Genomic DNA, 25,475 nt, shown 5'->3' with positions numbered 1-25,475 from the left:
TGTCTTTGAACATCTTCCCGAAGTTGTATTTATGGCTTACATCAGCCAATCATATTCTTGTGAGGAGGAACCCGGATGTATATTCATTCCATCATGGTGGAATGTCAATGATTCTATTTTTGTTTGAAAAAAATTAATAAATAATATTGACTTCTTTAAACTTTCCAAAAATATATAATCAGGTATTTTTCTTTTTCTCTACTAAGGAAAAGAGGGGTTAGCTCTGCATTGCAAGAATTCAAACCGAGGTTTTGAGGGTGGATCCGTAGATCATAAAGAAAATTCAATCTTCAGTGGTCACTAAGATATTTTTTTTAGAGTTTTCCAATGACTCAATTTTTCGGGATATTTATGCAAATTGTTGTAATATTAGTGCAAAAATGTTTTACAAAAAAGAGAATCGATACCCAAGTGTATTTTCATTTAAAAAAAAACACAATGCAAGGGGGAAAACTCTTGCAATGCAGAGTTAACTCCCCTCTTTTCCTTGGAAGAGAAAAGGAAACATGTATTTAACACCGGAAGAAGGTCACAGGGTGCAGCGACCGAATCGTTGTGCTAATAACACCCAAAATTAGAATAATTGTCCGATGGATCAAAATAATACAAACATTCTTATCTGAAAAATTCAGAATTGCATACAATCATGTACTTTAATTTAAAAAATACTGAAATTATTTTCGAAATATATTTTTAAGATGATTTTATTTTTTTTCGTACGCTGATGTGTTTCTCTCATTTGCCAGGAAGAATATCTTGGTTGTTCTCACCATGGGGACGTCTCTGTAGGACTGTTACATGTAGGGCTGTTACATGTAGGACTGTTACATGTAGGGCTGTTATTTTCTGCAAATGGCTAGTAACTTCCTCAGTGCTAAATACAACAAAACGACCAGCGCAACCCCTTAAAATCAACGGGCTGATATGTTGTCAACTATGTCTGATCTTGACGAGTCTTCTATCTTCTTTTCCACAGATTTAGACATTGTTTTATATAAAAATGAATTATTTATGTGAACATTGGAAAATAAATATTCGTTTATTTTCATTGTAATTTGGCTTCCAAACATTTTATATGTATTTTATTTTAAGATGTAATTTAATATTTTTTTGGAGAGGGGAGAATAAAAACTTGGAAGGACCATTGAAATTTAAATTTTTCTACAAATCACAATATTCAATATGTGATTTTAGTTTTTTTTAATTTTATTTTTAGTTTTTTGTGAGTAGGTGGGGATATAAAACGGGTTTTTTTTTCTTCAAAACATTGTAATGAATAAAGATTAATATCAGGAACCAAGACATTGTTTACTGCAGACTTTGAATTGGGTATTCTTCTGGTTTGCCCAATAAATAAAATAATAATAACTAACAAGATCCGTGAAAATTCTGGAAAATGAGAAATATATCTAATCAACAAATATGTTTTGATAATGCTATATTTTTCTGGATAGCGCAAAAAATTAGTATTGTGGTCTGAAAAACTAATAACATGAAGCAAATATGAGTTTATTGAGATTTCTACAAAAATAGTGTCCATTGTATTTTAAATATTGAACTGATCCAAAATGAGATAAATTAATAATTACTAATAAATTCTCAGAAAATAATATTGTTCAATACAAATAATAAAATTATATTGTAAGAAACAATCTTAAATTTATTCTTTCAATCCAGCACCTCTTAGCAGACTATTTTTTTTTTACCTATTTCTTTCAAATGTTCCCCATTTTTATGCAACATTTTTATGCAAGATTGTCCTATTTAAGACTAAATTCTGTGAATTTGGCCTTTTCTGAAATAGTTTGACATTCAAAAATCGTATTTGGCCTTTTTTCCAAATATAACATACAGACTAACCAAGGAAAAAACAAGCAGAATATTAGATGGATTGTTTTATGTTTGATATTCACACAAGACAATAGTTGAAACTGGGTAGAATCTGATTATTTAAGCGTAACAAGAATTTTGTTAACACTGGACTTTAAAACAACCATGTTTTAATTGGCTGGGAAGCAGCCCTATGGTATTGTTTGTGAATTTCATAGCACTGTGATATGTTTACTGGACAATTTTCTTGTCTATAACTAAAAATTGATTTCTTGATCAAAGAAATCTTTCATTTTCTGGTGTTGAACAAAAACAAGTATCATCAATGTTAATTTTTAAAATCAAAACGTGCAAATAACACTCAAAATGAGAACATTAGTCCGATTAATCCAAGTAATATGAATAATCAGAATTTGATTAAAGGGACAGCTCAATAAGAAATTGTTATCATTGGACTTAAAAACGATCATGTTGTAGTCAGCTGGGAAGTAGCCTTGTGGTATTGTGTTTCATGAGGATAATTGTCTTGATAATTAAAACAAAAAAAAATTCTTATTTTTTAAAACCATTTTCGTTTTTTCTTCCTCTTCCGTTTGTGCAGGTGCTACAGTTGTATTAAAACGAAAATTCTCCGCTTCATCTTTTTGGAAAGATTGCCGTGAATATAAAGTCACCGTGGCTTCGTATATTGGAGAATTATGTCGTTACATTTTAGCTCAACCTTTTGTAAGTATATTTTTAGCAATTTTTTGTTTGAGCAATTTGTATTTAGCAAATGTTTTTGAGTAAACAATTTTTTTTTAGCAAATTTTCGTTTTAGCAAAAAAAATTTTTTTAGCAAATTTTTTGCTTTAGCAATTTCTTTAGTAAAATTTTGTTTAGCAATTTTTTAGCAAATTTTTTAAAGCAATTTTTTGTTCTAGCAATTTTGTTTTAGCAAAATTATGTTTAGCAATTTTGTTATAGCAAAGTTTTTAAAGCAATTTACTTTTAGCAATTAGAATTCTTGATCTTTATTTCTGATCTCTAACAAGTTTATAGTAGTAATAATAAGTACAATAATGCAGAAAGGCAATTTCTAAATCGTTGGCAATAGTTTTGACAACAAAATTAACAATAACAAAACGAAGCAATCTCTTAATCATTCCATACTTGTTTGGCTTAAATGTTAGGTACTGATTGGATTAGAATGTGCAATTTTGATTGACTAAAGTCTGGTATAGGGAACCGGTTAGAAAACACTTTGCATGGGAGCTGAACACCTGCTTGTTTGCTACTTTTCAATTGGTTAGGTGGCAAAAAGGCCAAATTATCTAATAAATCTTTGTTGCGCAGAACAATTACCAAACTCCTTGTTAGTGCACAAATGAAACCTGCCTTTAGCAGCTGGCTATTGCCATCAACAAGTGGATTTAAATTCCTATAGACATGGATGTACTTCCTCCTCCTCCTCCTCCTCCTCCTACTACTACTAATGATAATGGTAATTATCTTAGCACACAATTTTTTCCTTCAATAAAAAAAATTGTGTGCCACTTCCGCTTATTTGTTCGAAATTTAATTATTTCCTCTTCTGAGAGTTTGTATAACATGTATCAGTAGTAGTAGTAGTAGTAGTATTAATATAACTAGTAGTAGTAATATTGCGTCATACTAAAGATTACTTACAGAGAATTAACATTATTATTGTTATTAGTAGTAGTAGTAGTATTTGTTTATTACAAAACAAATCATGCTTTTCCTTAATATTACAACTAGCCATAAGTTTCAATGTCCAATCCATAAAATTAAGGCAACACATTAATAAGGTACATTATTTTGCACAGTAACCTTAACCTATTGTTAATTTTATTGTTAATATTAATAGTAGTAGCAGTAGTATTAATCATATTCAATAGTTTGAAGTTGGGACTTATAATTACTTAGGTTGTTAGATAAGATCAAATTATTATTATTATTGTTATTATTATTATTGTTATTACTATTGTTGTTGTTGTTATTATTATTATTACTATATTGTTATTGTTATTTTTATTATTATTGTTATTATTATTTTTTATTATATTATTTTTATTATTATACTATTATTTTTATTTGTATTATTATTATTACATTATTTTATTATATTATTATTATGATTATTTTTATTATTATTCATGAAGAGATCTTCTCATACAGGTTATCATCAGAGATTACTCTCTGACAACAATCTGTGATGTTCCCTAGAGTGAGAGTGACAACAAGTCTCCCCAGATATCCAGTACTCTTGACCTCTTTCGATAACTTTTGAAATGAATTTGCGTTATTGAAATGAACGGCTCTCACCTTCAGGAGACCCCATGTTTAGACAAACTTCTAGGTCTGACCTTCAGTCCTGATCTGAAATGGAGCACATACATCAAATCCATATATACAAATGGTTGCATCATTCTACCACTCCAGTAAATATCTTATTGCTGAAGCAATTCTCTACCTGCATAAGAGCCAAGTACATCCTGGGATTGAATACTCTTGCCAAATCTGGGCAGGAGCTGCTCGAAGCACCATATCCTGCTTTGACAGAGTTCAAAACAGACTTTATAATTTAGTAGGTGATGCGCTTTTCTCTTCTCTGCAGCCTCTTTACCACAGAAGAGACATTGGAAGCCCATCCCTGCTCTATCGCTATTTTCATGGCAAGTGTTTGAGCTCCAATCTATGGTCTCCCTCTCACCAATCCTTGACAAAAAACACTTGTCTAACCAAAACCACTATCAATAAATTCCCCCACTCTCTATCGTTGCCTAAACCTAAACATGGATTCTATGAACAAAGCTTCTTCCCTAGAACTTCCCGCCTGTAGAACTCTGTTCTGCTGGTCTGCTTTCCAACTGACTACAACATCATTATCTTCAAGTCCAATATAAACAAATTCTTGTTCAATCGTTCTCGTAAATGATCTAATTATACTAAATTACTTCTACAAACGATTATTATGCAACTGTCCCAATGACTACAATACACACATTATCTCTTATCCTCGATTATCCTCTGGGCCTTGATATGTGGTGACCCCTTTATAAAAAAATAAAAAAATAAGTTATATATGAAAATAATTTTATAAAATCAACAGTAGGTTCTCTACAGTGCAATGTAGACTACAATGTATTGCAGAATAAGTAACTGCAAGTAGACATGTGAAGCTTCCTCCCAGGGCACAGCGATGGGTCCCAGAACTAGAGCAGGCAATCAATTGATTTGATTGAAAAGTGGACGATTTTATAGATTTTGATGATAATAAAATATGGGAGTGTGAAACATTCATTGATCATCATTCAATCTTGGGCAATGTCAGATCTTCCTGCTAGCATACTAATATTGAAATCAATTTCACTACAGTAAAAGCTTCAGCGAGAATTTTGAAAAGCGATTAAGAAACCAGATAACACGATAGGATTTACACGTTTGATTCTTATTAGCTGTATGACTGCTATTTTGTAGTTGTCCTGATTCTAATTTTTAAATTTTAATCTGTTTTTTTTTTTTTTTCTAGTCGGAACATGAGACGCAGCATAAATTGCGACTTCTTTATGGAAACGGTCTCAGCAAAGATATCTGGAAAAAGTTTCAAAAGCGATTTCAAATCCCCAAAATTGTGGAATTTTATGGAGCCACCGAAGGAAGTGCATTGTTGATTAATTTTGAAAATCGACCTGGTGCAGTGGGTCGAATTTCTCCACTACTGGTAACTGACCTCTGCCTAATTCTTGTAATTTTGTTCATTGTTTTCATTCAAACATCCAACTTTAGATGAGTTTTCATTGTATTTAATTTAAATTTTGTTTTAATTATTGTCAATTATATAATTGGTATTATTCGAATGGAATGCCTTGAGTTTGCTTTTGACCTGCCAAACCACCAGGGCATCTGATTAAATCTGATGTTACGAATATAAGCTTGTAAAATCTGTTAGTTGAAAAAAGATTATTTAAAATAGTACAACAATAAAAGAAATATTTACTTACTCATTAAATATTCATATTTTGCATTAATTTTTAATTAAATAAAAAAAAAAAATGTGTTAAAAAAGGCTTGCATTGATCACATGCTTTTTAATGGAGACAAAAGTGAGTTTTAAAATGAAATTAACAATTTTTAATTTGATTTGATTTGAGTCATCCATCAATCAGTTTTAAAAGATATTTTAAATTTATCGCTGGCCATTGTGGTTGTGTTGTTGAAGAGGGGTTACATTAATTTCCTTACGAGATTAGAGTATAATGTTTATTCTTTTTTACCAAAACCTTCTTTCTCTCCAATAAATAATCTTTCAAAACATTCATTGCGATCTTCTAATATTAACCAGCAGTCACTTTGACTTAGGATTAATGGTAAAGTGAAAAAAAAAAAAAAAAATGGTTAACTACCCTAAAACGTTAGAATAGGCTGGAAATGGGAGATTATTTTTTGCAGTAAATTTATTTATGAAACTGATCCTCCATTCTAACCTTTAAAAAAAAACAAAAAAAACACCGTAAAAATAGTGTAACAGAGTGCAGACACTCATGGCATACAATAGTTTTCAGATGTCGAGCCGTGTGCAAAGTGATATCATTGTAAGGAAAAAGAAAAAAATCTATTAAAAAAAAACGTGCAGAAACCTATGATGTTCGAAAGGGCAGAGGTCAAAAAGAAGGAGCACGATCATGTTTTATTCAGAAAAGTACCCGAAAATAAATGGTGTTTCAATAAAAAAAAATGTGAGTCAAGTTATTACTTGTCTTCTGTTCTTTGCGACGTACACTGCTACAACGTGTTGGGTCCCTGAGTGTCTACATGTTTATATGTGTGTAAATGTGAACTACGTTACCAAAGTAGAATCTAATTTTTCGAGGTGGTGTTTCTAGCAAAATAAAGCGTTTTTTTTTAAATTTATTTTTTTTATTAATCAATTTTCACCCCAAACAAGGCACAGTGCCACTTTAAAGCAAGGGGCTACTATCAAGGACTTAATTAGCAGGGTCATTATGAAGGGAGATGAGTTGAAAGATGTTTGTTCACATTACACTTGAACTTCTGCATATTAGTACAGTTGGGAAAGCAGAATCTCGGAAGGGAGTTCCAAAGACCCACAGTTCTGGGGAAGAAACTATTTGAGTAAAAGGTTTTCTTGCACCTAGGGATCTCTACTGTAAAGGGATGAGACTTAGTAGCTTGTCGGGTTTGTCGGGGGTAGTTACATCGAGGAGGTACAAGTGTTTGCAGTTCGTCAGAGCATTCACCATTAAAGTATTTGTAGAACAGGCAGAGGGATGCAACATCTCGTCGATGGGACAGAGGCTGAAGCCTAGATGACAGTTCAGGACCTATCAGGTTGGCGACTCTCTTTTGAACCCTGTCCAGGAGTGAGAGACAAGCAGCAGATGCACCAGCCCAGATGTGACAACAGTACTCCATACATGGGCGAATGGTGGCTTTATAGAGGTATAGGATATTGTCAGGCGTAAGTAGTTTTCTAGCACGGTAGAAGGAGCCAACCTTCCTTGCAGCAGCCTTGGCAATGCTCTCAATGTATCTATTCCAGTTCATATTCCCTGTAAACGTTAGGCCGATGAGTTTAAAAGAAGTACTTTCAGGCAATGTGTTCTTGACCATTGCTATTGGTGGTAGAGAAGGTTTCTTGTAGTTATTGAAGGACACAATCTTAGTCTTAGCAGCATTGAATGTGACCATCCATTTTTGTCCCCATTCCACTACAGATTGGAGGTCATCCTCTAGTGTTTCTGCCATTTCTTTGGATATGTGTTCATTTGTTTTCCCCTCATATCTGTTTTGATGTTATTTTTTTTAACGTAAAGAAAATACGGTCATACTGTGATAACAGACAATACAAAAAAGCCAAATTAACTGAAGCAAAATTGGTCCAGCCGAGAAAGTTCAAAAGTACTGAATTTTTTAAATAAAAATGTTGTTTCACTCGAAATTAAAATTTTAGAAAGTGAATCTTGGGTTTACTCTCACGGCTCTTATTTTGTCTTCACATTCCATGAGTGACGTTCCTAATAAATGAGGAAGGATTGCTGTTTTTTGGGATAGATTCTGTTGTGTTCGGAGAAATTGTGATGCCAAATGTGTTGAATAGCGCAGTAACAAGCAGATAAGCTCATTGTATATCAAACACAATTTATTCACGACAGAAACATTAAATTATTTACAGAACGATATTCAGTGTCCGGCGATGCTGCCATTTTGCTTCACTCTCCTCTCTAGAATGCTCTAGTCTTTTTAAGGACCGATAAAGGGTGATAACTCTAGCTTTCCTTATTTAGAATTATTCCTCTTTTTATCAGTATAACAGATTCTGTCCCGCTCACTCGTGTATATTTATTTCATTTTTAACTCCTTACATCAAGTTGCTTCATGTTTTGTCTGGAGCGATTTCCATAAAAAAATTGATTGACATTTTTTTTTTTTAACATGTCAAGATTATACAATTTGAAATTTGATTAGTTATGTATTTAAAGGGAAGTAACTCTGTTTTACATTTTCTTGATCTAATATTTGTTATATATATATATATAATTGTTGAAATATAAATTTGTGTTATTTTCTTGCAATCAGGATCATAATTATGAAGAGGATGTGTATGGTCAGTAAAATGTTAATTCTTTAACTATAAAAGTACTAGCAGGGGTGCCCGGCGTTGCTCGGGTGTTTGGAGGTGTATGCTGTGCAAAAAAAGCAAAAAAACAAAAAAAATGATTAATTTTTTAAAACTTTGACTCCTATTATGACCCCTTAAAATTTATTGTTTCGGGCTCAAATCACTTTATTAAGTTAGATCCATGTTCAAGGAACCTAAATCTAAAATTTAAAGTGTCTAGACCCAAAATTGTCGGAGGAGTTTGGTAGAGTTCTTAAAGGACAAATCGTTGAAATTTGACCCCTTAACAGCCAAATTTCTGGCTGACACCCGTCACATCGATTTTCCAAAATCTCAGTACCCGGTATTTCAAATTTCGAGTCTATAGACTAAAAATTGACAGAGTTATTGCGTAGGGAAATGTACACAGACAGACAGACACACAGACAGACAGACAGACAGACACGTTCACATTTATATAGATTGGTTCTTTCTTGAGTACTAAGTTCATATTATATTCTTTTTTATACATAACTCACAGTAAATAACTAACTTAGAACAATGGAGACGATATAAATACAAGGATAAGGATGACTGAAATGTGCAATTGTTTTGCTTATCTTAAGATGGCTCTGGATTGTGTTGCTGGATCAATTGATGTTCACTGTAGACAACAAAAGCAGCTCCAATACTTTGAGGGGAAATGACCAACAAAGCTATCTCCTTCTTGAGAAGAGTTCTCTAAAGTACTGAATTACCTTTCTTTAACTGAATGGCTTTTCAGTTGAGAGGGTCTGGAATTGCCCCAGGTTACCCTACTAAGTCCATATTATATTCAACTATTTAAAAATAAAATATAAAAACAAAATCATTAGAAACCATACAATAGTTTTCATTATTATTATTCGGGTTTTGTCCAGGATTCACCCTATATATAAAAAAAAAAGAAAAAGAAAGAAAAGTCTGTATGATGCACGTACCCATGACAAAATGAAAATATCATATTCCAAAAATTATGTAAATTGATCAAGTTTTATTTTTAAATAAAAAATCAATTTTTGATCTTAAAAAGGGTTTCAATAAAAAAAAAACTTCTAAACTGTTCTGTCCTTGTACAGTGAATGGGAAATACTTCTAGACTGAGGTAAGTTTTATTTTTTCATCAATCCAGACCACACCTTTTACAGAGCTGGACTTTCTCCTCAGTCTAAAAGGATTTCTCCTCCACTGGTCCAGGATAGAATAGTCGAAGAGTAGTGTCAGAATTGTTCTTAGCCAAAATGCCATGAAAAACAACATTTAGTTAAGAATATGTTTAAAATAGATCACAAAAAAACATCAGAGCTAAATTTAAAACTTTTAATTTGGAATGAAAGGAAATCAATTTTTTTTTCTAATGTCTCTAAAATGTGTGTGTGAAGGAATAAATAAATAAATAAATAAAACTTTCATTTTTCTAAAGACTGAAATTGACCAATCGGTGAAAATCACAGACAGAAAATAAAATAGAGGAGATAGAAAATTGTTTCTTTCCTTTTTTTTCTTTTTTTTTTTCCTTTTTGTTGAAAAGTATCCTTCTTTATCAACACAACATTTCATACAACCAATCTATAAAGTGGGTTGTGTGTGGTCTATTATTTTTTTTATGGGGTAAATTCCTGAATTTCATCTGCCAGCCATAGAATAAAAAAAGGGATTAACACTTCATGCTAATGTTATAATTTTTATTTAATAATCACATTAATTAATTACAAAGGAAGAAATAGATAACATTAAAAGACAAAAGGAAGGTAGAAACGAAAACAAATTTAAAAAAGGGTTAAGTCATAATTACCGTGTGCCTCTTTTGCTAGCTGGAATGAGGGAGCACTATTTGTTCCTTAATGTATTTTCCTATTTGACTTGAAGTATAAAGTGATGATTATCAATTTATTGAAAATATTCCAATAACTAATTATTTACCTTTAATGTACAATAACAATGTATTTAATCTATATATAAATACAATCGCGTGAGTGTTATTTTGTGTGTCACACATACATCTTTTTTCTGCCGAGTGACTGTCGTTTAATTGTTATGACCTTCCATTTCTTGTAAGAAATAATTTTACCAAGAATTCTTCATAAGTTTTAGTTTGGTTATAGCTGAAGGAACTCAAGTTATATATATATATATATATATATATTAGCATGGGTGCCCGGCGTTGCCCGGGTGTTTGGAGGTGTATGCTGAGCAAAAAAAAAAAAAGGTAATTTTTTTTTAAATTTGACCCCTATTATGACCCTTTAACATTTATTGTTTTGGGTTCAAATCAAGTTATTAAGTTAGATCCATGTCCAAGGAACCTATATCTAAAATTTCAAGTGTTTACACCCCAAATTGTCGGAGGAATTGGTAGAGTTCTCAAAGGTCAGATCGTTGAACTTTGACCCCTTAACAGCCAAATTTCTGGCCGAAAACCGATCATAGATTTTCCCAAATCTCAGTACCCTGTATATCAAATTTCGAGTCTGTAGACTAAAACTTGACAGAGTTATTGCATAGGGAAATGTACACAGACACACACACACACAGAGAAAGACACACAGACATGTTCACTTTTATAGATATACAGATATATACATTTTTTTTTCTTCATAAGTTTTGGTTTCAGTTTCGAATCAAGCTGATGCATCAAAGTCATATGGATAGATATTTTTATTTTTAAAATCACATCGTTATAATATATGAGAATCGATAGAAAATTAACCTATAATAATATATACAAAATCTGCATGAATTAAAATATCATAATTAAACATTTTACGACCAGGCTATGCCGAGCATCCCTGCTAGCTTAGATAAACACTTTTTCAGTTTTAACAAAAGAGCTACATTAATAATATCATGGTGTCTCCATTTACGCTAAACATCATCAGAATGCCAACATCAATATATTACATATGAAAGAGTCTGCTGTGGAATTTCCACAGGTTTCGTTAGTTTAATAAGAATATATTAATTACGAAAATTCCATTTTGGGGAGTTTACTGCATCTACTTTTAGTTTTAACAGCATAATCATATTGACACATTGAATCCCATCAGATCACTAAAGTTAAGCAACATTAAGCCTGGTCAGTATTAAATGGGTGACCATTTAGGAATTCCAGGTGCTGTATGTGCTCTCTGCTTATCTCGGCATTGTTTCCAGTCATCCTGGACTTTTCCTTGTCACTGGACTCAAGCAGTGCCGATTCAGGAGAGGTGTGGTTGGAGATTGTGCAACCCTTGCCTCGCAATTACATGTGTAGTTATCCTCCTTATAGATGGCCATTGTCTTTTGAGACTGAACAGAGGCGATGTATGATGTTTTAATTTTATGCCTCTGTTTCCTAAATTATTGGACTTAATATGTAGATACTTTTTTCTTGCCTCATAAAAAAAAAATCTTACTTCTTATATTTGTGAGTCCTCCAACAACAGTGATGAATGTTTGAAATGAAATTTAAAAAATGTTTTAACAAACATCTTTGTTTACTTAGTGTAATCGCAAACTTTTGATAGAAAATTTGTTTGAAATCTTTCAGAACCGACTGTTCCCTTCAAAAACAATTCTTGTAAAATATGATGTTGATAGCGTGGAACCACTAAGAAATGAAAAAGGACGATGCATTATAGTGAAACAAGGTATTTAAGACTTTTTTTATTTTTTTAAATAGTTTTGTTATACAAGAGTCATGCAAAAGGTAAGGCCTCCTATTTTTTTGCTCAAAAACTAAAATTTTGAAGAGCTACGAAGACGAGAGTGATACCTTTAAAACGAGCGACCTTTTGTGCTCCAGAATTTATTTTTCTACATAGTCACCACCATTCTCAATGCACTTTTGATGCCTCGGTCCAGAGCACACTTCGCCATTCATATCTCTGTTATCACTCTGAAATCAACAAACCCATCTTCTACCTGTACTGACATCAACTGCATCGACTTTGTAAATATTCAACAGGCACCGGTGAATGTTGATTAGTTTAATTTTTTTTCTACATGGAGGAATTCAATGATACATCTCTGCTTCTGACGGACGTCCATGACAGGAGTTGCTTTCTTTGCAATATTTGCAACAGAGAGATAAATTTTTCTAGTTATGAATGCCTAAGTTCAGTCATCATAACAATGCAATTTGTAATCCCATCTCATCCGTTCGAACAGAATAAAAAAAAAAATAGGTGGTATTACTTTTGGAACATCCCTTATAACGAAAAGACAATTTTAAAATTATTTCAAACCTGACAGATGCAATAATGGAAACTGTAATCAAACAGTTTATAGTAATCCCAAAATGATATCCTTTGGGAAAAATGATGCCCAAAATGGAGCATTTTTATAAAAGATGAATTAACTGCACAAGAAATAGGTCTATGTGGACACTACAAGAAACTATTTCACCATGGATTTTGATTAAACCAACAGCAGATTACTTTCTCAATCAGAATGCCCGGACCGTGGATAGATTTCCAAGGGAGATAATAAATGCACCCACAATGCAACAATTTAAGGTGAATGTCAACAGATTTTGGGTTATTGTTTCTTCTGTGTGCAAAATTTAACCACCTTTTCCAAAGCACAATTGTTTTATTTTTTGCCAAATAAACTGAATTAAAACTAAAAACCTAGAAGTCTTGCAGATCTAATCTTATTTAATGGAAATTGTCTTTTTTTAGTAGACATTATTTATGATCAAGGTTTGCCATAAAATCTGTGTTTGGATATTATGATAGAATTATCAGATTGTCTCATTTTTAATATGCAATTATGAATTTAAACAGGTATCCATGGCTTGCATGGGTCTGCTTTTTGGTGGCTGCTGAACAACCATGGTTTGTTTGAATGCCTTATTTGATGCCCTTCTTAACAACAACCCCCTCAAAGGGATGAGTATTTTGTTGTGATACCATCTAGCCATAGTTCTCCGCTAATCGGGGCATTATGTCTGTCCGTTATCAAGAATATGATCATTCACACAACCATGCTGTTTGATTTTCTTAATTTTATAGATTGTAAATTTATTATTTTTTATTTTTCAGGTGAAGTTGGTTTGCTGCTTGGAGAAATTCTTCCCATTTTGGACCAAAAATTGTACAAAGGCGAAAATAAGTTGGAAAGTTTGAAAATTTTACGAGATGTTTTAAGACCAGGGGACAAATATTTTAATTTTGGGGATCTTCTTTATCAGGACAAAGATTACTTTGTATATTTCAAAGACAGATTAGGCGACACATTCCGGTAAGTTGAAAGTCATTATCAAATTATATATACATGGAATCTTTTTCTTTTTTTTGCTTCGCAGGAAAAAATGTGGACGGATCCATTTTTAAGATGCATCCATTCATTCTGTCAAGAACAATGTTATGAATCGATAAAAGATGCTATTTCAAATTGAAGTGTAGCTGACAAGTAAAGATACTTTATTTATTCAATTATTCATTTATTTCATTTTATTTTACTTCAGTTTAAAGTCTTAGAAATTAAGTGTTCACTCTGTAAGGGATTGGTCGATATCCACCAAGGCCTGGTATCACAGTTGTGGCGTGAGCGTAGATAAATATCTCTCAACCCCTTAAAAAAAAAAAATAAATAAAAGGTGTAAGTAATAAACAAGATAAATATCAGTTTCAACAATTAATATAAAAATTTATTAAAAGAACCATCATTTTTTTTTTTTTTTTTATGTATGTGTGCTCTGTCATTATACGAGAGAAGAAATGGTAAAGTTTGTTTTTGATTCTGGAATTAAATTTCTTCTTAGAATAAATCCGATCCAATTAAGAGTAAATTCTTTCCATGTAAATATGTCCGAGTCGATTGTCAGGTAGTTATCATGGTCGGTTTGAAAAAGTAACTTTAATTGGCAAAAACATATTTTCCCTTTTAGATGGAATGTGTATGTGGCATGTTGCTGGAATGACAAAAAACTAGAAAAAGAGGCAGTTGATTTGATTTTCACATGGTGTCTTTTATATCCCTTGGGGGGCTCCAGCGAGGCTGTCAGAAAAGATTTGAGAAATGTGTTTTTTTTCGAGCTCTGATTGGACAGAAAGTAGATACTCTCTGTCATATGGTATACTCCATTTTACGTCTGCACAAAAACGCAAAGTTTTACTTTTTATCTCCACAAAATTTGTGTTGGTATATATATATATATATATATATATATATATATATATATATACTAGCAAAAGTGCCTGTTGTTGACTGGGTTCAAAAACAGCCCACAGAAAATGGACTCTGATTTATGAAAGTATGATAGGTTATGAAAACGAAGGGTTGTAAATTTGTGTTGAATTTGGGGGTATCAAAACCAAAGCAAAATATGATGAAAGTAAAAATAAAATAGATAAACCCCATAATTTATTATACCATACCTGTTCACACTGAAACACTTATCACAATATTCTGTGGATCTATATTAAAAAACCTTGTTAAACTTTGTGACATATTTCGATTCTATGGACGTCAGGCGTGAACGAACACCCCATAATTTTATTATACCATATTTCTTCAAACTGAGACATAATTATCAAAGTATACTTACGCAGATAGATATGAAAAGTCTTTATTAAAGTTTGTGCCTATTTCCATTCTATGGAGGCCAGGCGCGAACGCAGACCCCACAATTTTATTATACCATCCCTATTTAAGTTAAAACATACTTATCAAAGTATTATTATGTACATCTATATCAAAAACACTTGTAAACGTTTTTTTTTAAATTTTTTAATTTTTTATTTCCATACTTTATGGACCAGGCGCGAACGCAGACACCACAATTTTTATGAACCACCATTCTGCCAGATCAAACATACCCATTCCTGTGTCTCGATACATCTTCTATCATTATATGTAATCAGTTTTTTAAAATAGTCAGCCATATAGGAGCCTATTCGTGACCAGACACACACACACACACACGCACACACACACACACACGCACACACACACACACACACACACACACACACACACACACAGCTTTATATTATAGAAGATATGACAAATGTGTATGTAACTGAAATGTTATTTATTTATTTTAATGTCTCTGGCATACTGCTGCAACTCCTTGTTTGGGTCTAACACTTAATCTCTTTTATATGTGATGCATATGTGACAGATATTTTAGTATTAAATTAAAATTCTCCTTTATCTATTTTGCTAGTCTTTTGTCCTATACGACATTTATCATTGTAAACTCCAAGGTAAAAAGACTGATTAATCCATGACTGGAAATATTATTTTTCAAGAAAATGTTCAAAATTTTAGTAACACCTCATATTAAATATTGTAATCAATCATTAGGACCAGTAATTAACCATGTTTAGTAGTTCGTGAAAGTATCTTGTCACGTGTATGTTATTTGCGAAAGGCCTAGCCAGAATGTGCTGTATGCAAGTGTCTTGTCTCTGGAAGAAAATTGAGAGACAGAAAGCTGCGTGTTTGTGTTTTCTAGTACACATAAAATTCTAGAATATATACATATCATGATGTGATTGGTTAAATTCTAGAATATATACATACCATGATGTGATTGGTTAAATTCTAGAATATATACATATCATGATGTGATTGGTTAAAAGAAGCTGCCGCTTTGAGCTTTTGTCCAATCAAGAGTTGATATGTAAAAACATTTACAACTGCTGGTTCTTCAAACAACAGGGTAAACTCATCTTTATTTCTGTGATTTTTAAATTATTTCATTTAAATTTATATCTCGTATTGAATTTTGTAATCACTCCTTACCACCAACACTTAGACATGGGGATTGGAATCTTTCTATAATATAAATCTCACCTGTCTGTTAAAATGTTTTTTTTTATTCAATTTTCACCCCAAACAAAGCACAGTGCCACTTTGAAGCAGGGGGCTACTATCAGGGACTTAATTTGCAAGGGCATTATGAAGGGAGATGAGTAGAAAGATGTTTGTTCACATTACACTTGAACTTCTGCATATCAGTACGGTTGGGAAAGCAGAATTCCGGAAGGGAATGTATGTCTGCCTAAAACTTTCAACAGGCAATGGATTTTCACAAGATCAGTATCATTTTAAACCTCAACCCTTTGGATGACAAATATCGAAAAATTGGCTGAAAACATCAATTCCTTCACCCTCAACTGGGCACTTTTGCTATAAGGAGGGGTCGCTTTTTTCGCCGATATTTTCAAAAGGCATCCTCTCCTTTCGATGACTAGCCTTAATATAAACCTTCGCCACTTCCGGTTTGGCGATGGACGTCACGCTTTTTTTTTCACGTTCTTTTCCTCCTTTGCGGTACGGGTTTGAGCCTGCCTGCCTACTACCACTTATGACTTCCAATCCTGTATAGCCCAATGATTGCCTTCATACTTGTTGGTATAACTCACATGTGCACTGAGTGTGTGTGACAAAGGATCCCCAAATGTTGATGGCTGTCTGTTGAGGCATCTTTGTCAATTGATCAGTTCATTTCCTCATTTGTTAAAAACTCTTCCTGATCTCAGCCGGCAAACTATTATCAACTTGAAAACTTACTCTAAATATATTGACTTCGGCATCTTTTGTCCTACTCAGCCACTCTTAGCTCAATATCTACTTTATTACCATTTTCAATCATTTCTAACCATTGTCATGGCTTTTTTTATGAATCACTTCCAGAGTGGGGTGGGGGGGGTTAATATTATCACACATACATTCAATCCTTTTTTTTTTTGCTTTTAAAAATCTAACTCTAAATATATTAACTTCAAGATCTTTAGTCTTATTCAACCATTTGATGAACCTTGGAGAATCATTTCTAACAATTTTTTTTTTTTTTTTTTTTTTTTTTTTTACTTCCAACTTTTCTCTATATTTTTATAAATCACTTCCTAACACTCTGTGTGAGGTTGAATAGTATCATACATTCACTCTATTTTTTTTTTTTTTTTTTAATTTTCTTACCAGTTTGTTCAAGCTGGGGATAGGGCATCCTACTGAAGGTCAAACATTCATCTGCTATCTTATATATTCCAACCAAGAGATCTTTTTAAGATTCTGACTATCTTTTTAAGCGCAATTGTTTGAATCTCTTTTGCTCTTGGTTCACCGGATATATTTGCCAGGCAGTTTTTGAAATTCTTTTTCACGAGTCCAGTTGCTTCTATAATTACTGGAATGATGGAGATCTTCCTAAAATTCCAGTTTCTTTTTATGTCATGCATAAAACCTTGGAATTTCGTTATCTTTTCCTTTTCAGCTTTGTTAAACCAGCCATCATTGGAAACACTAACTTCTCCTAAGGTTGCTTCTTTCTCCTTCTTGTTCCATGTTAGGTTTAATTGCTCCGTTTTCAAGGTATGTAACTGTAGGAATCGCATAGTCGTGGTCGATCGTGCAGGTTTGGCTATAAAAATCCCACTTCAAATGTAAGCAGGAAAACCCAAAAAAATAGTATTTCTAAAATGATTTTAAAACACGAGTCAATCAAATCCCTGTAGAATTATAAGTAGTTGTCAGAATTAAGGTGCCAATAATGTCAGCAAAAAGATCAGGAGACATAGTTTTGAAAGCTCATTTATCATAATTTGTCAGAATTAAGGTACTTATTTTTATAAAGCTTAATAATTTAGTATCTAAATATGAAAAGGTTTTGAAAAACAAAACTTAAGTCGAATCAACAGAAACATAACAATCTAATCCCCAAAATTGTATGCAATTTATTCATGGCTATTGTCAGACTCAATCTACTAATTTATCTATATATATAAAAGCGAAAATGTATGTATGTTCGCTTTTTCTGTATGTCTACAAAAGGCTTCTTTCAGAGAAGCGGTCGGTCGGTTCACAACTTTAAAAAATTTTTTATATCACATATAAATCGTAATATCTCAGAGTTAACAATGAAGCTCGCCTGTCTATTTAATTTGCTCGATTTCGGCAAGATAAATATTCAACATTTGTCGCTCGCCGTATGTGGGTTAGTCTTTTTCCTATAACATCTTGGGAAAATAAAAATCCCGCAGTCAAACTTGACCTCATTAACTCATTAAAACGGGCACCTGCCGAATCCCAAGTAATTAAATAAATTCAAACGTGCTTTCATTAGCATCTCGCGGTGGGGCAATGGTTAACGTCACACGTTTTTTTTTTTTCACACTTTAATTTACAACTTTGCCTCAACGGTTCGGGTTCGATCCTCATACTTTCTTTTTTTTTTTACCCCCCCCCCCCACACCTCCAAACACCCGGGCAACGTCCGGTACCCCTCACTAGTATATCTATAAAAGTGAGAGTGTGTGCGTGTGCATGTGTGTAAAAAAAGACACTTCTCAACCTATATACTCAACGAATTTTTGATCTACAAACTTGAATTTTTGTATATAGAATATTCTAATATGTGGAAAACTTTTAATCGTTTTCATCCAGAAAAAATAGCTAAAAAGGTCAAAATTTAAAAATTGCTATTTGGGAGGCCACCAGACTTTTTTTTTTTTCAACTGTTTCATGACTACGCATGCTCAGTCACACAACGTTTTGGCCAATGTAATCTACAACCTTCTTCAAGTACATCTTGTTGAATTCTGGAATCTTTCTGTTGAATGCTGGAATTTGCTTGAAATTTCAAATCCACTGAAGTTGCAGGCTCTCATTCTATTAACCATGACCGGGTAGAAAAGTCTTAAGTATTCAGGTTTTAAAATATGAAACAGGTTTTGAAAACAAAAGCTAAAAAAAAATACCCTTAAAATTTTGGCGATGAAAGGGAGATAATCTCCTGGTAATTTTTTTTATTAGAGTTGCCTCCCTTTTGTCAACCAATTTTTCACACATACGAAACCATAGCCATAAAACAGGCACTAACTCCAAGAATACAAAAATATCTACAAAGACTGTAATTTTTTTCTTTTCTTTTTCAAACAACAACCAATATGCCTGAGGACGGTTGAAGTCTAATCCGACCGAAACGTTTCACAAATAGCATTCAAGTTAAAAAAAATAGTCTGATTATTGCAAGTAATATAAACAATCAGCCCTTATCTAAAAAAAAAAAAAATTCAGAATTTTAAACCAATTTTGTTTAATTGTTGATTTACGATGACAAATTCAGGAAACTTAAGGATATCTATTCTTTACTTCAGATGGAAAGGTGAAAATGTGGCCACGGAAGATGTAGCCAATGTCCTGAGAGAACTTGACTTTGTTGAAGAAGTCAATGTTTATGGAGTCTTGGTTCCAGGTAAGTTTTTATCTCAAAAAGATTAACGGGTGCTTATTTAGAATTACACTTATTAAAAAAAAAAAAAAAAAAAAAAAAAAATTTTGTGATGTGCATATTTGTCACAGAATGAAGATATCATATTCCAAAAATCATTTAAATTGATCAAGTAGTTTTTTTGATATTTGTTTAGTTTAATCAAGACATTAAAAAATTAAAATATTGACCAAAAAATTATATTGTACGTACTCGTTATGGAATAAAATTTTCATACAAAAAAAAATATCACTTAACTTGATCAAGTAGTTTTTTTTTTTTTTTTTTTTACAAAGGAAAATCAAATGTTAATGAGATCGATCGTCTCGCATCCATCTTGCTTATTTTGTGGACGAGGAGGGAGAGGCCAGGGGAGATAACTCCAATCACTGGTTGAAGTTTCTCAAAATTTGACAAGATTATTTTGAAACATGGGTAGAAAAAATATCTAGATAAATATTTTAGTTTTTTTTTTCACTTATTCTACAGAGTTTCTACGTCTTTTTAATCCCTTTTTTATTTTGTCCTTTGTTAATAATTTTTCGTTTAAAGGTACTCCCCCCCCCCTCGTCTCCGGAAATAAGCAAGATGGCAACAATACAATTAATCTCATTAAAATTTGATTTTCCTTTGTAAAAGAAAAAACTACTTGATCAAATTAAGTGATTTTTTTTTTTGTATGAAAAATTTATTCTGTAACGAGTACATACAATATATATATTTTTTTTTATATATATTTTCAATTTCTTGATTAAATTAAACGAGTATGTTTTTTTTATTATTTTAACTAAAATCATCAAATCTTATAATTAAGTGTGACATACGATTTTTGGTCAGCCATGTGTTTTGATCCAACTTAAATAAGAGGAAGACAAGTCAAAATTATAATGGATACATTTAGTATTAAAACTGCTAAAAAAATTTTTATTTTCTTAGTTTAAAAAAAAACAACAAAACTACCTGATCGATTTATGATTTTTGGAATATGACATCTTTGTTCTGTGATGAGTATGTACATCATAAAGATTTTTTTGTATTTTTGTTTATTTAAACAAGTGTAATTTTAAATAGGTTTTCTTGGGGAAGGGAGAGAGCCAGTTGATAAGAGTGAGACATATTACCTCCCTTGCAAATTTAATTCTAAGAAAGTTTTTAAAAGGCTATCCTTTTTTTTTATTAAATTGCTTTCCTTGATTTTATTAATAGTTATAATGATACTATCATCGACAAAACTATTGCATATATATGTGAGAAAATGTTTTTGAATTATTTCAATACTATATTAATTTACTAAAAACTTTTTATAATGTCACATAAGGTACACCTACATGTTTGGAAATTACTATTCAAGATATTTTAAACCATTATATTGTTTCATAAAATAAGAACAGTTTCAGCACATTTGAAGTGTACAGGGTGGAAGAAAGTTTAATTGGACTTTGGAGCTGCTATAGGGTTGCTTCTATAACTTGAACCATGCTTTCAGAGCCCATGTTTTTGCGCCTTCTAGTTGATCATGGAATTTCTTGCAACCATTATTTGTAAAATGTTTATAGAAATGAATAAAAATGAAAAACAAACCGAAATTGGTAATTCCAGATGGTTGTTGTATTGAACATTTTTATTTGGTTGAAATTTATATCATAAATAATGATATTAGATTTAAGTTTACAATTGCTTTTGTCTAGTAAACTTTTCAAGTAAGGTCTATTTTTTAACTAAAAAACACAGACGAGCTATCGAGGCAGGAGTTGTACCATTAAAACAAGCGACCTTTTGTGCTCCAAAATTTATTTTTTTCTATGTAGTCACTAGCATTCTCAATGCACTTTTGCTAGCAATGAATAATGCCTCGTTTTGTCATTCACAAACTGTCGCCACTTTGAAATTGACAAACGCATCTAACTGTGCTGACATCAACTGCATCGGCTTTGTAAACGTTCTACAGGCGCTGTATAGAAGAATTCATTGATCTATCTCTGTTTCTGATGCATGTCTATGGCAGGGGTTGCTTTCTTAGAGTATCACACCGTCAATATCTGCAACAGAGAGTTGAAACATTCAGGTTGTAAATCATAAGATCAGCTGTCATAATGCAATTTGCAATCCCCTTTGATCCATTTGAGCAGAATAAAAAATAGGAGGCATTACAAAAACGAAATAGATGATAAATGCCGTGTGCAACATTAGTGTCTTCAAAGCATATATTTCATTTTTTTTTTTAATATAATTTCACTTTTGGGTTGTTACCTGCTCTATGCAAGATATTAAGCACTTTGGATTATGCTTCTAGGTAAGACCAACAAAAGGACAAAAGTTCTTTATCCCGGGTGATAATTCTGTAATGTATTTATCACGTTTAAAAAAATTATTATCTCTACAAGATGCCGTTTTTTTTTAATGATTTTATTTGGATACAATCTCTGTTTAAGCTCATTGTAGGGCCCACCTTACAGATAACAACACACTTTTTTACTTTTACTATAAAGACCAGGAGATTACGCTCCTCAGTGTTATGCACAAGTAATGCACACTTATATACGGCCTAATCATGTTGACACATCGGTTCCTACTAGATCAAAGTTAAGCAACAATGAGCCTGTCTAATACCAGATGGGTGACTATTTGGGTATATTAGGCGCTATATAGGGTGGCAGGACAGCACTACTATCAAAGGAAAAATTAGGCGCCTTTTTCCTTCTGCTAGTTGGTGGGAGATTGTTGGGGAAGGTCGAGTACCTACTTCACCCCCCCCCCCAAACACCACCACATTACCTCCCCCTCCCCCGGGTAATGTAGGGTCATGGAAAGCAGGTGACTGATGCAATATGGAAGCAATCAAGAATAATTCTGTTTATGATTTCGTATCTTGTTGTGCTAGGCAAAAGATCCCTTTGGGTACAATGGTCAGGACAATCGCCCAGTATGGGCACTGCTCAGACAGAAAGAAACTGTAACCTACTGTCTGTACAATTGCAAAGAAAGCTGTGGCAGTGCATCAAACCTTTTTAAGAAAACAGCGTGAGTGGGGTTGTGAATTATGAGCAACAATGAATTCATGAATGCCTTGAGGGAGACAGATAGATGGAGAGTCATTAATGTCAATGCCTGAACCAGGTAAGACACCACTTGAATGAATGCACACTTGGCTGTTGGACGGACGTATAATCACTTTTTTATTTGTCTTTCTTTTTAATACACGATGTCTAAAAATATGTATTCACACTCCGAATGACAATAAAACCTTTATTTGCAAACATAGTTAAAGTGTGCGTACATTTTTTTTTTTTTTTTAGACACCCTGTATATTTCGATTCAGCTATTCGGAATCTTAATTCATTGTTCTAAGGGAGTTAAATCTATTTTATTAAAGTAATTGAATTAAAAAAATTTTTTTTTTTTTTACAATTACGCGAATGTTTTGTTTAAGAAAAATTAAAACATCGTTGCATTTTACATTTTTTTTGTTGTTATTAATGTTATAAAACTTTGTCATATTAAATGAAGTAGTTAAAAAAAAATCTTTTTTTTTTACAATTGTTAGTAAAATAGAGTTTCAGAATTGCCTTCGGTTTCATTAAATACCGAATTGTGTCTTTCTTCCGGACCTAATAAAGGTCCACAACAAAGATGCATATTTCTTTTCAAAATGATTGTTTTAATCAAAGGGAAGTAATTCTGCATATAGAAATACAGAATGACTTCCCCTTGTTTCAGCGAGTAAGCTATATATATATATATATATATATATATATATATATATATAAAATATATATGGCGATTAAGCTACACTGAATATTCGGCGTTTTATATATATATATATATATATATATATATATATATATGTCTGTGTGTGTGTGTGTTTTATTTGCTTTATATTTCAGTTTATTTGTTCACTTTTTTCTTTTTCAGGTTGTGAAGGCAGAGCTGGAATGTCATCTCTAAAATTAAAAAATGGCGACGCCTTACTCGACACGCAACTCGCAGATCTCTATAAACTTTGCCAGCGAAAACTGGCTTCGTATTCCATTCCACTGTTTCTGCGCGTACAAAAGGAAATACCGATCACTGGAACTTTTAAATATCAAAAGTCCATCTTGAAAGAAGAAGGCTTCGATCCGAACATCGTTACCGATTCTCTCTACATTATGCACTCGTCACGCAAACGCTACGTTCCACTTTTAAAAGAAACTTATTGCCAAATTCGGTCTGGTAAAATGAGACTATAGCAATTGTTGAATTTTATTTAAAGCATTTTTTTTTTTTTTTTTTTGCTGACCTTTTTAATTTGAATACGGGAAATCATGAAAAATGAGGTTAAAATTTAATATATCAAAAAAAAAAAAAAATGGAGAATGGGGTTATAGTATTACCCCTCTCCTCTTCGAATTTGCCTGTTTATAAAAGAGTTTTTTTTATTTTATTATTTTTTTTTAATTTGGCAATTCGGAATCTTATTGTTCTAAGGAAGGTATGTCTATTTTACTAAGAAGTGTAAGAAAAAAAGCATTTTTTTTCAACTACTTTAGTAAAATAGTTATCTCCCTTAAATTCTGAATTGTCTTTAATTTTTTTAACCAAGAAAATCTAATGAAATCAATGAAAAAAAAATCCCATTTTTTTTTCATTGAGAAAATTTAATTCTAATCAAAAACACGAATTGCCTCAGGTTTATGCCTCATTTATAATAGTTTGGATTTTTATTAAACATTTTTCAATTTAATATTTAAAAACAAAAAATCACCTTCATAATCATGTTAAGATAATATTTTTTGTATCAAACAAAATTTCAGCAGCACTGACTACAAAAATTTCAAAGTGTGGCAAACTGATGGTATTTATTATTGCTAAATTTGTTATCATTAAATTTACTTAGCCAAACACAAAGTCACATATAGCGTAAATTTTTTTAGCGGTGGTCACTAATTTCATGTTTAAAAGATAGTTTAAAAAAATGATTTCTCTTACCACCAACCCTAAGTCCAAGTAGTGTTGTCAGTTGAACTTAGAGTTAGTGGTACGATAAGTCACTTAAAAAAATTTTTTTCTTTTCTTTTTAACTATTTTCTCTTTTTAAGGGGTTGATCACCAACAATGTGGTTTAATCAGCCACTTTGATTCTTGTATGAAAAGAAATCTTGGTATTTATGCAGTATACACACCTAGCTGAAATAACGTTTTTATTTAAAAACGCATTCTTAATAGGTGGCTTTTTTTTATGTTCTGTACTTTCACCTAACAATTTAAAACAAAAGATACTGTAAAAATTGAAAGTAAGTTGAAAATCCTATCTAAAAAAAATAGCACGATCCATAATATTCGTGAGTATCCAAATCTTGAATTAAATCTAAATTTGAAAAAAATAAAAATAAATAAAAACAGTTTCAGCACATTTAAAATGTACAGGTTGGAAGAAAATTTAATTGTACTCTGGAGCTGCTAAAGGGTTGCTTCTATAACGTGAAGCATGCTTTCAGAGACCAAGTTTTTGCGCCTTTTAGCTGATCATGGAATTACTTGCAACCATTTGGTTACCTTTTGTTAGTCACCAACTTCCTTTTCTCACCATTCATCCCATCGGATTATTACGGCTCACTTGGAACTTGTGAAGCATCAGTTTGTGAATTAGACAATTATACACTTTTAACTTTGCGACTTTTCAATCAAACACAGAGTGAAGCAACGCACTAACTATAATGACGATGACACTCCCAAATTACAACGGGTAATCTAAACGCTGACCCCTCCCATCACTTCAACGCACCATAAATCGGCACATAT

General features: G+C 32.1%; 1 protein-coding gene across 5 annotated transcripts in view; it reads left to right on the top strand.

Annotated features, from left to right (window-relative positions):
* Window positions 1-25,073, top strand: part of LOC145276744 (long-chain fatty acid transport protein 6-like) — a 478,413-nt gene extending 453,340 nt beyond the window's left edge. For 3 of the 5 annotated variants that reach the window (XM_080127973.1, XM_080127970.1, XM_080127971.1), the window contains 6 exons: window positions 2,432-2,556; window positions 5,363-5,554; window positions 12,021-12,120; window positions 13,516-13,714; window positions 19,582-19,679; window positions 23,607-24,060. In XM_080127973.1, coding sequence (XP_079984099.1) covers window positions 2,432-2,556; window positions 5,363-5,554; window positions 12,021-12,120; window positions 13,516-13,714; window positions 19,582-19,679; window positions 23,607-23,923 — 1,031 coding nt within the window. In that variant the 3' untranslated portion in view covers window positions 23,924-24,060. Of the gene's footprint in view, window positions 1-2,431; window positions 2,557-5,362; window positions 5,555-12,020; window positions 12,121-13,515; window positions 13,715-19,581; window positions 19,680-23,606 lie in introns of all 5 variants that reach the window. The other 2 variants (XM_080127974.1, XM_080127975.1) reach the window with 1 other exon arrangement.
* The last annotated feature ends 402 nt before the right edge of the window (window positions 25,074-25,475 follow it).

The sequence above is a fragment of the Euprymna scolopes genome, chromosome 5 (genome assembly GCF_053919585.1).
Source record: "Euprymna scolopes isolate OS-2025 chromosome 5, ASM5391958v1, whole genome shotgun sequence".
Lineage (NCBI taxonomy): Eukaryota > Metazoa > Mollusca > Cephalopoda > Sepiida > Sepiolidae > Euprymna > Euprymna scolopes.
This window is presented reverse-complemented; position numbering and strand designations above follow the sequence as displayed.